The 15,844-nt window shown below is 31.3% G+C and overlaps 2 protein-coding genes across 2 annotated transcripts; both read right to left on the reverse strand.

Annotated features, from left to right (window-relative positions):
• Positions 1 to 413: 413 nt before the first annotated feature.
• Positions 414 to 2,129, reverse strand: LOC105762830 (alkane hydroxylase MAH1). Its single transcript, XM_012580751.2, has one exon. It carries the CDS (start codon positions 2,113 to 2,115, stop codon positions 580 to 582), a length of 1,536 nt encoding a protein of 511 aa, XP_012436205.2. The 5' UTR covers positions 2,116 to 2,129; the 3' UTR covers positions 414 to 579.
• Positions 2,130 to 9,201: 7,072 nt separating this feature from the next.
• LOC105762832 (la-related protein 6C) lies at positions 9,202 to 12,578 on the reverse strand. The gene is made up of 10 exons (XM_012580754.2): positions 12,179 to 12,578; positions 12,020 to 12,101; positions 11,836 to 11,930; positions 11,675 to 11,746; positions 11,514 to 11,593; positions 11,358 to 11,436; positions 11,224 to 11,271; positions 9,810 to 9,878; positions 9,598 to 9,726; positions 9,202 to 9,527 (listed from the first exon to the last, which is right to left on the reverse strand). The coding sequence occupies exons 1-10, from the start codon at positions 12,572 to 12,574 to the stop codon at positions 9,306 to 9,308; spliced, it is 1,272 nt and encodes a 423-aa protein (XP_012436208.1). The 5' UTR covers positions 12,575 to 12,578; the 3' UTR covers positions 9,202 to 9,305.
• Positions 12,579 to 15,844: the final 3,266 nt, after the last annotated feature.

The raw sequence follows: 15,844 nt of genomic DNA on the forward strand, positions 1-15,844 counted from the left end.
ATAGTTTACAATTATATTGATACACTATTAATATTTATCAATTTTACAAGGTTAATATTTTCTAATAAGGAACTTAAGAAATTTGTTTATTTAAAATTTTAAAATATTCACTAATTAATTTTCATAATGGATATTTTTAATTCTTTGGTAATAGTATTTTATTTAAATAATTTCACCGAGTAAAGACTAAAGTATTATAAACAAATAAAACTTAAGAATAAAACGTGTCATGCCCTTATTTATCATTTTATACATATCAACTAAGTTTTACTAAATACATTTAAAATCAATTGATCAAATCTACAATCAACAACTAACAATCAACTATTAACTATCAATCAATTCCGAAACAGTAGGATTACCTTTTAATTTTTACATAATTAAGCTTTTCTCTTTCCACTATTAAACAAACAGAAATCCATTACACTTGAGACATAGATACATTTAACTGACAATTGTCTGATTCCATGGATGGAATCTGAGACAGGAAGGAAATCACTTGTAATATATAAGTATTCTTCTTTATATAATATATACGGCAACTTCTTAATTACTTGTTCAAACGTAAAGCCAAATTTCTCAACTCCATCTCTTCTTAACCCTAACCATTAACCCCTTCTTCATCTGATAAAACGCACTGTTTTTGGGACCAATATTCTGCCCTTCCACCACATGAAAGTTGTAGTTATGAATGATGGCTGTTGCGGTAGCCTTCATCAACAGAAACGACACCTCTTTCCCTGGACAAATCCTTGGCCCCGCAAGGAATGCGCTAAATTTAGTTGGCGACTCTCGTTTAATCTTCCCATCTTCACTAATCCATCTTTCTGGCTTGAACTCATAGCAATCTTCTCCCCATAAGCTTTCCATCCTTCCCATTGCATGTATTCCAATTAGGATTCGGGTGTTTTGATCGACCCGATGACCGCTCGGAAGAAAGTCCTGCTTTGTACATGTTCTGAATTCGAACGGAATCGGTGGATGTAGTCTTAGGGTTTCGCACAACGCTGCATGAAGATATGTTAGCTTACTCAACTCGTCGTAGTTGGATGGTATTTGCAAGCCCCCCTCTACTTGTGTCATTGATAAGTGTCTCTTTATTTCTTCTCTGATCTTGTTTTCAACCATGGGTGCCTTGGAGATGAGATAGAAGAACCAAGTGAGAGTTAAACTGTAAGTATCATCACTGGCAAACAAAAAATGTACAAGGTTGTCTCTTATAAGACTGTCTTTTGGTGTTGGGCCTGTTATCTCATGTCCTGTCAGGTAACAGTTCAAGAAATTGAAATCATTCTCTTCATTTGAGCCTGCGGATGCCACTGATTTCTTGGATTTGTGGCGTTGGGTCGATATAAATTGTGTTAAAAGATCATCGAAAGCCTTCCAAGCATCACTCCGTTTCTTCTCTTTCCCAATCTGAAGCCAACTCTGCAACTTCCAAAGACTGTCAGGCATTACGTATCTGTAAAAAGCTGCCTCCAAAGTATCACTCATGGCATTGTGGAATCGATTCTCAGGGAATTCAATGGAGAGCAGCCCAGGGTTGAAGCCCACGCCCGTTATGCAACCAATGTCAAACGCATGCCTTACCAACAAATCTTGCAAGTTCACCACCATCTCTCGTCCAGAAACATATTCAAGAACTTTAACAAGCGCTTCCTCTATACGTTGATGGAGAACCTTTGCAAGTGATTGCCGGAACTGAGGGTGATTCAAGAAAGCATGGAAAACTCTGCGGTGACGTTTCCATGCCTCGCCGTCGGAATTGAAAAGTGCTTCGCCGAAGATATCAAACTGCTTCAGCCATTCAGGACCTTTATTATAAACAGAACTGTTGGAGCTCAATATATAACGCACATTCTCAGGATCCGAGGTGGCTAAGAAGCTAGTGTTAGTAAACCAAAGTCCTGTATAAAGGAAGGTGTCATTGCTTCGTCTGAGGATTTGGGCAACTTTGTCGTGAGGGCGATGGATGTTGAGAAGTAACGTGGGAATCATCCCAACAAGTGGCCAGTTTCGAGGGAGGCCATTGTTGTCTATGAAACGATAGAGAAAACAAAGAAAAATTATTCCAAAAACCATAAATCCAAGATATACAAACAGTACTGCCATCATGTTCTTAGAAAGAGTTTAAGTTGCTTAGAACATATACTCAGTCACCAGTCGGGACACTATATATAGATTTAGCATTTAGACTTCGTCTTCTTCTCTACAAGTCACAATCAGAACAACTTATATTGTCTTTGAAATGAGAAATTCCCATTTACATCATATTGTCAAAGTAGCCATGATATTACTTACCCAAAAATATGTTATATATTATGAATATCAATATCATGCTTTTATGAAAAACGGAAATATTTACTAGGGAAGAACATACCAACGTGGGAAACCATAAAGTTCAACGAAAATTTAAATTAAAAATTTCAGTTAAAGTGAAAAAATAATTAAGATTTATATATATAGATTACGTTTTCAATATAATTTTAGATAATTATTTGATATAAATACAATATCTCATAAAGTGTTTTAATTTGGAGATTAAAACCACTCCAATTAAAATTTTTTTTGTAACACTTCTGACTTGACTTAGGAGTTTCAACAAAGTTAAAAGTGTTACATTCGATCACCGAGGTGATCCTGTAAGAACATTCTTTTTACTTGAGTTGATTTATGTGAATATCATTTTTTTTTTGTTTTTAAGAACATTCATTAATTTAAACCAGCTTTACTTATCAATTCAATTACAATATTGTTGAGGTGTAATTTTAGAAAACGATTAGGTTTTAAAGAGTTTTTATCAAAACATTTAAGTATTTATAAAGCAACGGAAAAATATTTTAAAGTAATGGTTTTCTATATCGAAAAGCATGCAAATGTCAGATTTTTTTTTAACCAGATGTCATGCTTTAAAATAAATAAGTTAAACAATTTTAAATCTCCATTATAAAAACAAGAAAATACTTAATAATTTCAATCCCAATATTAAATAATTAAAGATAGCTTTAATAGAATATTTTAATATAACGATAACGGAAAATGAGTTGCTAGTCCGAGCCCCTCCGATGCCATTTCGAGTTTTAGTTTTCTGTGCTACTTGAGAGGTAAGGAAAATGGGGAATAAGCTTACAACAGCTCAGTGTAAGACTAATCTTAAATCATTATATATAATCATACAAACAATAAAGTATTTAATTTATAGCATAAATAACAATTTAAGCATAATATAAGGAACAAATATTAAATCAATGCAAATGCAGAATATATTTATGATGTAATGCAAATGCAAATTTTCCCTCCCGTCCATCCTAACCGCCCTTGAACATTGCTTGACACACCATCTCACATCAAAAATTGACCATCCCGGATTTGTGTTTCCAATGACGATGACCGTTCACTTGACAAAAAGTACACTATAACATCATAATCTTATAATTATCATACATTCGTAATTTACTTATATATAACAATTGATATACTATATATAGTTAAACAGGTATATGTACTATTTTTTTGTAATATAATATGTACTAAATATAATTTTATCTCACATTATAAAATAAATTAATTTTAACTATAATATTTGTTTTAATTATATAAATATTAATCAAATTTTTTGTTTAAAGTAATTTAATTAATTTAGTTGATCAAATAATAAATGGGATAAACACAAATATAGGAATTCGATGATCCCATCTTATTATTTGATTAGGTTTATGGATGCAAAAGAATCGATTCAAGATAAACTAATTGAAATTTAAGAGAATAATATATTAAAGAATATATTTTTCTTCTAAAAATATTATATTTAATTTTTTATTATTTATTAGATTTAACTTTAAAAATATTTTATTTTGATTTTACGCCACGCTTATTAATTAAGGTAAATATTGATGATTAAAGCATGATTTTATATATAAGAAATTTTGGGTTGAAATTTTATTGGAAGCATTTTTATAAACAATAAATTCAGATTAGATATTCGTAATTATAGATATCCGAAGAAATCCATCTATATCAAGTCCAAATGCGTAAGTAACTTTAACATCGAATCTAAATCCATTACACAAATTATCATTCCTAAATCTATACACCATCTCGGCCGCCAATGTCCTCGTTCCCACCTTAATTCTGTATTACTTCCCCCTTAACCTAGGAATAGGTTACAGTCAGAAATTGTAGCCCATTCCTGCAATTTAAGAGACTTCAAATCAAATGGTGGGCTTATTTTCCCCATCCTTCCCTTAATGTTCATCCCATTTGGTCCTCATCCAATGAATCCTTCAATCCACCGTTTGTTTGATGAGCATGATGATAACTTAGTCGGCAACTACCTTGACACAACTAGCTTCATGTAATATCTTTTTCTTTGTTTTAGATCCAAGTCATCCTTATATGTCTGCTCATTTTAAGTTAATGGTATGCAAGTCAATCATAAAGGCCATGTGGTTGGCAATTTATATATCAGAAGCAATTGAAATTTGGCCGACGTTAGTTATTGGATTGTGAAGAAGAGAAATTATGGCGAAGGGTTCCCACTACGAATTACATCATCTTGCGCAACTCAAAGTTGATTTCCCTTTTTGGAAGGGTTTGCTGCTCCGATTTTGAGGAAATTTAATACTATTTCATTATTACTGGTATGGTACTATATATGATCATTATTAGGGCTAAGAAAAAAAACCCCATGAAACTGATAAGAGTGGAGCCGACAATTCCATTAGATTTGTGTTTTTTATAATTTAGTTCGGTTTCAATTAGATGATATCAATGAATCACAACATTTAGATTTAATTTTAGTTTGTTATATTAAACACTGAAAAATCTAAAAAGAACATTTAAAATTTTCAAAAAAATTAATTTTTAATATATAGTTCAATATATAAATTCATTTACAATCTAAAACAAAATAATTGTTTCTAAATTTTAAATATAGTTTGGGTGAGTATTTGATACATTGGTAGTGTATTTTTTATTCCATAAGTAACTTTAAAAAATTAACATGTATCTCTTTTTTTAAATATTTTTATTATTATTTTACTATACTCTTATAGAAAACTTGTCAGCTCACTGGCTCTACCTATGCAGTCTATAAACTGTTGGATCTGGTGCTCTAAGTGTAGTATATTCGTTTTATATATTTGTACTTTTTCAAATAGATTGATTTAATAAAACTATTCATAAATTATATTAATATCATTTGTATATTGTCCTCAATGGTTTTTGCACGCAAAGCAAAATGGAAACAAATATTGGCTCACCGGTTATCTAATGTTTAACTGGTACTAAGTGGTATTACGCGGTCGGGTCGTAATACGGAAAGATAAGTTATATTAGTAGATGAACCTAAACATATCTTTAGTCTAACCGGAAATGAGCAAGTCGATTGAAAGGTTAATATGTTGTTTATCAAATCCAATTGGGGAGATGCTTTATCTTAAGTATCGGAGCAGATGGCTCTAGAAGATAGAGACATAGATGTGACTGATCAGACTAACAATACATTGGAAAAAACCCAAGTAGGATGGATCACAAATCCATTAATGGATTTATTCACTTGTGACATTCATAGTGTGTTATTCCTTAATCTTGAGTGGATGATGGACTATGTATGTGTGACTCGTATGTTGTGATGCAAGTAAAAGCTTGAGTTCAAATAGATAAGGAACCGAAAACTAGTACGTTAGATATACGACTTTTCCAATATGTAGAATTACTACCAATAGTGAAATTCATAGCCCAAGAAATGGGTAAATGATATCCTCTCATTGGCATTACATGATACATGAAAATTAAATGTGGTCACGAATTGTTTGATTTTGTGATAAATGACTTAATTACTATTTGATAGTAGTTGACTTTTCATGAAGATGTAATAATTACCATGAGATAAAATAAGATTATATTGGGAGAATGAATTTATCCCAAAGAGATTAAGGATATTGATAGGTGCTAAAAGTAATATGTTTTAGTCTTATTCTTAAAGTGTTTTTGGGTGACTATTCGATGTTAATGGTGAATTTTATGCTCCGAACATCGAAAAAACGCGATTTTTAGGATTTTTCGGACATTCTAAGACCTATATATGACAAAAATAAGAAGATAAGAGGGAACCGTTATAGAATATTCAAGAAAACAACTCGAAAAACACCATTGAATCGGATTCTGAAGCAAATTTCCATCAAGTGAAAACTCCCTTTTGATTTCTTTGGAGATTATTATGAGTTTCTTTGTTTCTTAATCTTTGGGATGTTTTTATTTGCATGTATGAACTAATTTTCTAAATACCTAGGAAGATGCACCTTATGATGAATTCTGTCTTTTGATTTTTATTTTACGCAATAAAGACTTAGATCTTGTTCTCAATTATATGTGCTTAATTCTTGGTTTAATATTTATAAACTATTGATCAATGTTTGATGTGCTTAAATCAAAGGAGGAATAGACCCTATTTAAGAATAAATCTAGCGTAATTTAGTAGAGTTGCATGCAATCCGAGAAATAGGAAGATATAAATCTACTGGATTAGAGTCAAAATAATAAGGGAATCCATAGATCGAGCTAATGCGATAATAAGGGTTTTAATTAGAAAGAAATTTCAATTAATCAACCTAGAGTCAGTTGCTCTTAGTCTTGAATAAAGATATTAGCATAATTTAGGGATTTCTACGAATCAAGATACTAAGTGAAGAAATTACATAATTTAGATTGATAGAGATAGATGAAGTCTAGGTGAATTCTTTCCTAGTTATTGTTTTGCTTCTTGGTTGTTAATTAATTATTTTCTTGATTTGTTCTTTGTCGCGTTCGTAGTTAATTAATTTAGTTAATTTTAGTTTTCAATCGATCATTCAAATTTATAGGTTAAAAAATAGAAAGACAATAATTACTAATAATTTTAGTCTTCGTGAGAACGATATTTTTACTCACCGCAGCTATACTATTAATTGATAGGTGCACTTGGCTTAGTCAAATTTTTAGTTGGTTTTGTGGACATTAGATATCCTAGTAAGGGTAACACACTTACGACAAGGTAATTGAATGAGCACTGATCGAGTAACTTTCGTAATGGTATGTAATTAGAGAGAGCTTAGTCACAATATTATAGTGAAATGAGTTTATGACTAAATGAGTTTATAATTAATAGACAAAAAGTTGGAACTTAATTATAAACCATTTGAGCCATAATTATATATTTTCAATTGATCCCTCTAGTAACTCGCTAAAACCATAAATGAATTACATATATAATTAAATTAATGAAAATGAATGGAAATGATAAATTTGGAGAAATGAGTCACATTTGGAAATGAATGTGTTTTCTCATAAGTATGAAAATGACTTGAGAACTAATTTAAGTTTTTGAATTATTATTTAAATCAAATAATTGAAGTTCAAAATTTAATTAAATTAATTGGTCATTGTGAATCCATTGGATAAGGAAATTAAATATATTTTTTATAGATTCTCTTACGGTAAAGTTGTCATAACTTTAACGGAATTAGAATTGGATTGAGAACATTATTTAATTGAAAAATTATTTTAATAAATGCTATTTATTTTGGGAAATAGAAAAACATATATTGGATTAGGTTAAATTATAAAATGTTACGTTAAAAGTCCAAAAAGCACATATAATTAACCTCAATACAGGAGAGGTCCAAAATTCACTCATAATACATACGAGTGGTAGTAACCATAGTATATTTAACTAACGTGTGTTGCCCCCTTCTCTTAGTTAAACTAGGAGACTAGTTTTTCTACCAAATAAGTATTATTTGTGCTCTACTAATTCAACCAGAATTCTCCTATCTTTCCCTATAAATAGATGACACCATTAGAGTTAAAAACACACAACTTTTGAGATATTGTTATTTTGCCTGAAAATAGTGAGAAATTTATTTTCTAAGTATAAATTATATTTTCTGTGAATAATAATTTTACAAGTTTCTATTGACAGAGAATTACTTTCCTACTGAAACTAAGAAATTGTTTTTGGTTCTATGTTTGATTCTTGATTGCTTGAGCCCATACTTGAAACAATTCGTGATATGAAAATAGTGAAGAAGGTCGTTTGATTGAAAGCCAAGAATGTCTAAAATTCATCTCGCTCAAAGCACAAGTACTTTTCAGAAAAAGTTTATTGCTATAAATATTACAAACCGACTCAGTTTTCAAAATTTTAATTTTCCATTGTAACAAAAAACCGTTTTTAAACTAGATTTTTTTTCCAACAATCTCCATCGACAATGTACCAAATAATTTCTCATATAGTTTTTATCATACTTTTCAGTCTATAATTATATATTAAAAAACCCTAAATCTAATTTTCAATTGTCATCACTTAATTCATTACTTATTTATTATTGTTGTTAAAACTTTCAAGAATTCAAGTGTTCTATCTCTTTTTACTTATTATGTATTGTGTTCTTTTATTATTATTGTTGTTGTTGTTGTTAAAACTTCTAAAATTTTAGTTATCAACATTTCCTAGTTGGTTTTTTTTTTTTGCTGTCATTACACATTAAGGGTTGTAAAATACAAATAATTTAACATATGAATATGTTCAGTGAAAACTGAGAGTGATTAAATCAAGGTTTAATTAGATTTTTAATAAACATTTATAATTGTAGATTTTACAAAATATTTTTAGATCAATATATTAATGAAGATTTGAAGTATAATTAAGAAATTTTAAAATTGTTAAATAGTGTCTAAAAACCATAAAATAAAGATAATTTTATTTAATTTATTGGGAGAATGTCTTGATTCACGGATAAGAGTATTATGTTATAAGCATAAGAGTTTAAGTTCGATTTCAAACAATTATATAAAAAAAAAAATAGGGTAAAGCACATATCATACGGCCGTAATTAACATTTCATAGGCTTAGAAAAAGAGAGAAACAGATATGTAATCTTTCAATTATTCAACAAATTAGAAACAGAAAACTGAAAAATGGTGTCCCACTGCCTGGAGGAAACTGCTACCAGTTTGCTTAAAAAAAGTAATACTAAACCTACATTACCCTCACCCTATATTTTCTGTATCCGTGTACGGTATATACCCATAAATGGTCCTCCAAATATAAACATATACATGTTGGACACATACACGAACCAAATAGTAATGACGTGGAGTCAGGGTAACATAGTACTAAACCAAACCATACAACTTGAACTATTGGTAACATATTATAGACCACACTATGCATCGTTGCTACTTAAATCATGTCCTGTTTTCAGGAGATACAGAGCCATTCAAAATAATATAGTTGGAGAAGAGAAGAAAGAATGTGTCATCCATTACTTCACAGAGGAAGTCAATGGCTTGCCTCGCCCCATGGTGAAACCCTTGGTTCCATCGGGCATTCTGGGGCCCTTAGAAATCTGTTTTGCAGATGCCTCACACTGGGATGCGTTGCTAGATTGAGGAGATAATGCATGCTTGTTGTTTTGAACACGCCCACGCCCTTTCCCTCGCCCTTTGGCCCTTCCTTTTTTGGATCCCGTTGCAGTATCCTCAGACTACCAATAGCAACCAAATATCAATTCTCTAATGCTAAACGATTGAATAAACATTCTTTAATGTGCTTACATTGTTCTCAGTTGATTCAGTAGTATTGTTTGGCTGAGAAGAATCGTCAGAGGTTTCATTAAGTAATGAATCATCCTCATCCAGTATCCCATCGAATTCTGATTTTCTAGTTTTCAGAACAGATTTGGGCTGCATTTTTTTGTTTCAATGTAAATGCTTAATGATCATAAAGTGAAAAAGCACAAATATTAAGAAAATGTAGTTTAGTATACCGTGAGTCCAAGCAGCAACCTTACTCTCAGTCCCTTTCTCCAATTCCTTTCATCATTTAACTTCTCAACCTGAACCAATATATATATATAAGCAACACTAACTACAACCTTATTTCAAGTACATGAACAAGTAACTACTAGGATTTGCAACGGGACAGGACAACTAGTCAATTTCTCGGGAAAGGACAGCCTTTATCTAAAATTGCTCTTAACCTAATCCTCCAAATCTATATACCTAGTAAGGTGCTTTTGGTGACATGCTTTTCTTTTACATTTTCGAAAAATGGTTAAATTTTAGTTTTCATCCGTCTATTATGTCTAACTTTGATATTTAATTTATATACTTTATTTTTTTGACATAATTTAATCATATATTCTTATAATGTTATTAATTATTCCAAATAATTAATATCATTAACTTTTCCAATCAAAATATTACATGATTCTATATCATTTGAATACCTTAACGCAACATTTGGTATGATGGAAAGTAGTCACTTTTCTTGAGAATATAATTAGTTGGAAAGTGATTCCAACATTTGGTATATCAAATTTTATTTACTTTCCTTGGAATCTAACTTTCCTTAGAAATTACTTTCCTATGAACATGACAACATGATTTTCATGATAAAAGGTGGAAAAGTTATTTTCTCATGTAGATTGGAAAGTTAGAAAATTATTAAAACAAAATTAACCTTGTTTTATATTGGCTTAGGATATTAATATATTAAAAAAACATTTTTAAAAAAGTTATTGCTTTCTTCCTTTGTCCTCCTACTTGATTCTCTATTACTTCAACGAGTTCTTCGTAAGTATTATATATATATATAAGTTTTTTAATTTATTCCCAAATAAGTTTTATATATACATAATTTTATATATGCATTATTATATTTAGAAAATATATGTAAGATAAATTTGAAATAATTTTATTTTCAATTAATATTATAATTTAAAATTAAAATAATAAATTAAAATCTATTATTAAATATTTAATTAACACATGGCTTTGCATATTTTTTAGGTTTATGTTGTTTTTCTACAAGAAAATAGTTAAATTTCAATGTCGGTCTCTAGATTATGTTGAAACTTGAGATTTAAACTATACACTTTAATTCTAGATATAATTTAGTCTCTCTACTTTTATAATGTTATTAGTAAAGTCTATTTCAATCAAAATGCTAACGATAATTTTTCTTAGGAACATTATTTTAACAGAAAAAATGTAGGAATCATAATGAGTTAGAGTGGATGTTTTTAAGAAAAAAATTCTAATTAGTTCTTTCTCTTTTTTTTCAAAATGTTACAGTAGAATTTGATAAAGTATATATTTTTTTGATAATTGGAGGAGAATAGAATCTGGTGATAAGCATTGGACTAAGAAGGTGTTGATATTAGCAGTGCAATAACTTACCGCTTTCTCAGCGATGTGAGGTGAATCATACTCCACAAGTGCATGCAGCTTAAAGACAAGGGAAAGAGAACAGGAATGAACAAGGGATAAATATTGTGTAACCATCTTTTAAACCCAATCTTCATACTTCATACCTTGTTACGGTTAAAAAAATCGGTTTTAGATTTGGAAGAATTGGATTCCTGGGGATGACATATTCGGATATTCTTCACACTGTATCATCATACCATTAGTATCTGCTGCAACACAACATACTACAAAACTGAAATAGAAATGTGATTAGAAACAACCTCCCTACTACATTAAAAATTTTGTCCAGGTTCTGATGAGAATGATCTTCAGGCAAATTCTCTACAATAACAGTACGAGCCTGCAAGCAAAAATAACATTCCGCCCTATGTTAATCCACTCGAGTAATTTAAGAAAATCTAAAGTCCCCCATATATTTTACCTGCACTTCCTCTCTGTCCTTTTCAGTGAAAGGGTGTTTACGTCTAACCTTCTTACCATCTGCACTAACAACCTTTCAGGCACAAAAAAAGAAAAGGACTATTACATCAATGAAACTCAAGCTTTTCTGTCTGAAAAGAACAATGAGACTAAAGAAATTACAAGCTTTGTAGAGGACCGAAGTGCTTGAGCCAGCAACTGGTTGGCATTGACGAGGGACTTGATTTTCTTTGTGGAAGCAATAAAAGATATGGGCACTAGAAAAATAGCCATTACTTTTCAGTGGAAATTTGTTTTATATTGAAAACAAGAACAAACTGTTGCCAAGCACCAGAAATTTGTTTACCGTATCCTTCAGGATCTTTACTTATTTGCTTTGACAATGATTCATTTGCTAGAAGGCTCATGTCACTTAACTGGTACTCCACCTGTTTTATACACACAAATCCCATCATGCTTGAACTTGATGAATCAAAAGATTAGACAAGGAAATCAGAAATGGGACCTGTTTGATGATCTTGACGCGGAGATCATCTGTGAGCACATTCTTGGAAGAACAATGGGGTATGGAGATATTAGGATTAGAGATCAAACAAGCAGCACGTTCTTGATCACCAACTAAGAACCAATCAGAGGAGCCAGCCGCAGCAGCAGCACCACCAAGATAGTGGAAACACGGGTAATAATAACCCGAAATGGGGATTTGGGTATGCGATCTGGGCACGAACTCCTGTGCATGCGCATTGAATTTGAAAGAAACACCGTTGTTGCTACCACCACCATTACTACTACTGCTACAACTGGTATTTGTTGTTACAGATGTTACCATGGCACCTTTGGCTTCAAACTTTTCTTGGGGTTCTTCAGGTTTTTCCTCGGCTTCAGCTTGTGCTTGTGCCATTGCTATTTGTTACCTTTTGATCTCAGGTTTTTCTATTTGGTTTGGGTTAATGTGTGTGAAACATGGATTTGATGTGTTGTCTCTCATTGTCTCCTGAAGTTTAGTAACTGTAAGTTTGATATGGGAATGAAATCCACCACGTTTGGCGCCCACTTATGGATAGAGAGAGGATTTCTTACAAATTACCGTTCTTTTAGTTGTTTGACCGTTTTTTCAAGGTTTAGAGTTTGCCACCACCACCCCCATCCCCTCTTTCTTTTCTCTCCCACTTTTTTCTTTTCCTTTCTTAATTTGCCATTTGCCTAAATTATTCACTACTCCTTCAACTCTTTTGCTTTTTTAATTAAACCCTGAATGAGGGAATACGGATTTACTTAAGTTAGAATCTTAATTTCTTATTTATGTCTAATACAATAGGACTTAATTAGATAAAATGATAAACTTCAAGCGTAATTTATTTTTTTAATCCAATCCAAATTTATCATGGTCTTGTCATCAATTCGAAATTGGTGTCGAGTTAATTTGTGATACCATCTCAATCAACAACATTATTAATATAATACTAAAACTCTATCACGCACATATGCATGTAGAAACTATGTATTTAGAACACATATTTGTGTTTAAAATGATATACAATAAATAATGAAATGTATGATTTAAAACTAATTAATAATAATACATGACATATGTACTATATTAAAATAAAAAATTAGATTAAATTGTAAGTAAAATAAAATTTAAAACACATGAATACATCGGATGAAGATTGCCAAATGAATACAATTGTTTATCACAGTGTTCTCATCAATCCTAAGTTGGTGTCGAGTTAATTTGTGACACCATTTCAATTAACAGTATTTTTAATTATACAATTAATGGAGGTAATAAAGTATCATCAAATAATATAATTTAAATTAAATGCGAAGGGATATTAAAGTAATTTCCCTAACTAAGTTGGGACTCGGTTGATGGCTGACGCCAAATTGATAAAGGGCTGTATAAATAGTATAAATATACAATTGATGAAAGTAATAAAATACGATAATAAAATTTAAATGTATAAAAATATCTAAATTCTTAAGTGATAAATTGAAGGTTGCTAACCTAATTAGCATGGGTTCAAATCTCATTATACTTTTATTTTTTAAATAAAAAAACTAAAGTACCCTTAAATAATATAATCTATTTTAAATGTGAAGGACATTAAAGATATTTCTTTAATCGAGTTGGGACCCAATTAATGGGTGACATCAACTCAAGAAAAGGCTTTATAAATAGTAAATATAAATAATATATACAATAGATGGAACTAATAAAATGTGCATAATAAAACTTAAATGTACAAAAATAGCAAAATGGAACTTTTATTATGTGATAAAATGAAGGTTTTGCTAACCCTATTGGCATGTGCTCAAATAATATCTTATGTATATTCTTATTGTTTTTAAATAAAAGACTAAAATACTCTAAAATAATATAATTTATCTTAAATACGAAAGGATATTAAAGTAATTTTTCAATTGAGTTGAGACTCGATCAATGGGTAACACCAACTCAATAAAAACTTTACACGTAGCATAGATAAATATAATTGAACCTTCAAATACTAGAATTTTTATCAATTAAGTTTTTTTTGTTAATTTTACAATTGATCATTAAAATGCAACAGTTGATATTTTGTTTTTGGATATTTTTATCATGTGGCATGTGGTAAAAATATAATTTTTTTTAAAAATTGTTACAATATCATTAAAAATATTTTTAAAATTACAAAAAAAATGCAAAATTATTAATTATTATAAGAACTTATAAAATATGTCTCTCTCCTTTTCCAAGAGTGCTTCGCCGAGAGTCCTAGTGGAGGCAGTCACTTCTGCAACTTGGGATGGGGGAAAGCGGTGGAGATGATAGAGAGCAGAGGGACGAGATCTCACTCTTAACTGAAGAGCTTATTCAATTATCTGTCAAAGGTTCGAAGGTAATTCCGAATGACAAACCAACCCTGATTTGCACAATATGGACAGAGAAGTTCTACAATCCGGAAAGTTTCAAGGCACAGATGAAGAGTTTGTGGAAAACAAAAAATAAGTTCAAGATTCAATCAGCAGGACAAAACCTATTTTTGATAGCGTTTGAGGCGGAAGAGGATTTAGAATTGATTATGGAAGGTAGGCCATGGTTATTTCGGAAGAGTCTAATCCTTTTCGACAGGATTACTCAATCGGTGGAAAGATCTCAGATTCGGCTCAACTCCTCACCGGTCTGGCTGAAGGAAGGACCATGCCTACCTGAATTTGACAAAAAAGACTTGCTGCATGCCATAGGTGTCACTTTTGGCAGGATAATCAGATCTGAAATCAATGGAGAATGGTGTCGTCTAAAAATAAATCTCGATGTGCAGAAACCCCTTCGAAGGGGTATTTTTGTCTCAATGAATAATAAGAATAAATGGTGGATTTCATTTAAATATGAAAAACTGCCAACTTTTTGCTTCGGATGTGGAAAGCTGGGGCACGGACTCCCAGGTTGTAACTCACTGAATCCTGCAGAAAAAACAAAAATTAAAGAAAATCCCCCATACACAATGGCACTAAGAGCAGAATCAAACTTACTTGGAAAGGAGTGTATTCAATTAAATAACTCTTTAAACCAGAATAGGGTGCAATGTTTTTATACAGGTGGCTCTGACCTAGATTTGATTGAATATGGAAAAGCTGAAGAAGCAAATAATTGGTTGGGGATGACGCATGGAGAACTACTAGTGAATGAAAACAATGAGGAGATGAAGAAGCAAGAAAAAGAAGATTATGTTATGAGCAATGAGCGGGTGGTTGACAAGAGGAGAAGTCAAGACAGTAATCCAAATTCAGTAAAGAAGTCAACTTGGAGAAGAGTCAATCCAGCCCCAACAGTGGCAAAGCAGAAGGATGAAAACGGCAACAAGAAGAGGAAAGCTACTGAAGAAATAGTAGAGACTTATTATATAGAAGCTGAATATGGAGTTGCGACAAAAAGGCTAAAAAAAGATAGTGAACAGGAACAAGGAGAAACGCTACTAGAAACGGTGGGAAACGCTATGCAACAGAGTGGCACTAATTTACTCATAGGATCGGCGGCTGCCAAGAGGCAAGCCGACCGAACGCAATGAAAATCATTACTTGGAATGTTCGTGGATTGGGGAGTCCACGAACAGTTAGAAGGCTGCGATATTTTCTAAAGCAGCAAAACCCCCAAATGGTCTTCTTAATGGAGACAAAATTAAGCAAG

This window comes from Gossypium raimondii, chromosome 12, assembly GCF_025698545.1.
Source record: "Gossypium raimondii isolate GPD5lz chromosome 12, ASM2569854v1, whole genome shotgun sequence".
Lineage (NCBI taxonomy): Eukaryota > Viridiplantae > Streptophyta > Magnoliopsida > Malvales > Malvaceae > Gossypium > Gossypium raimondii.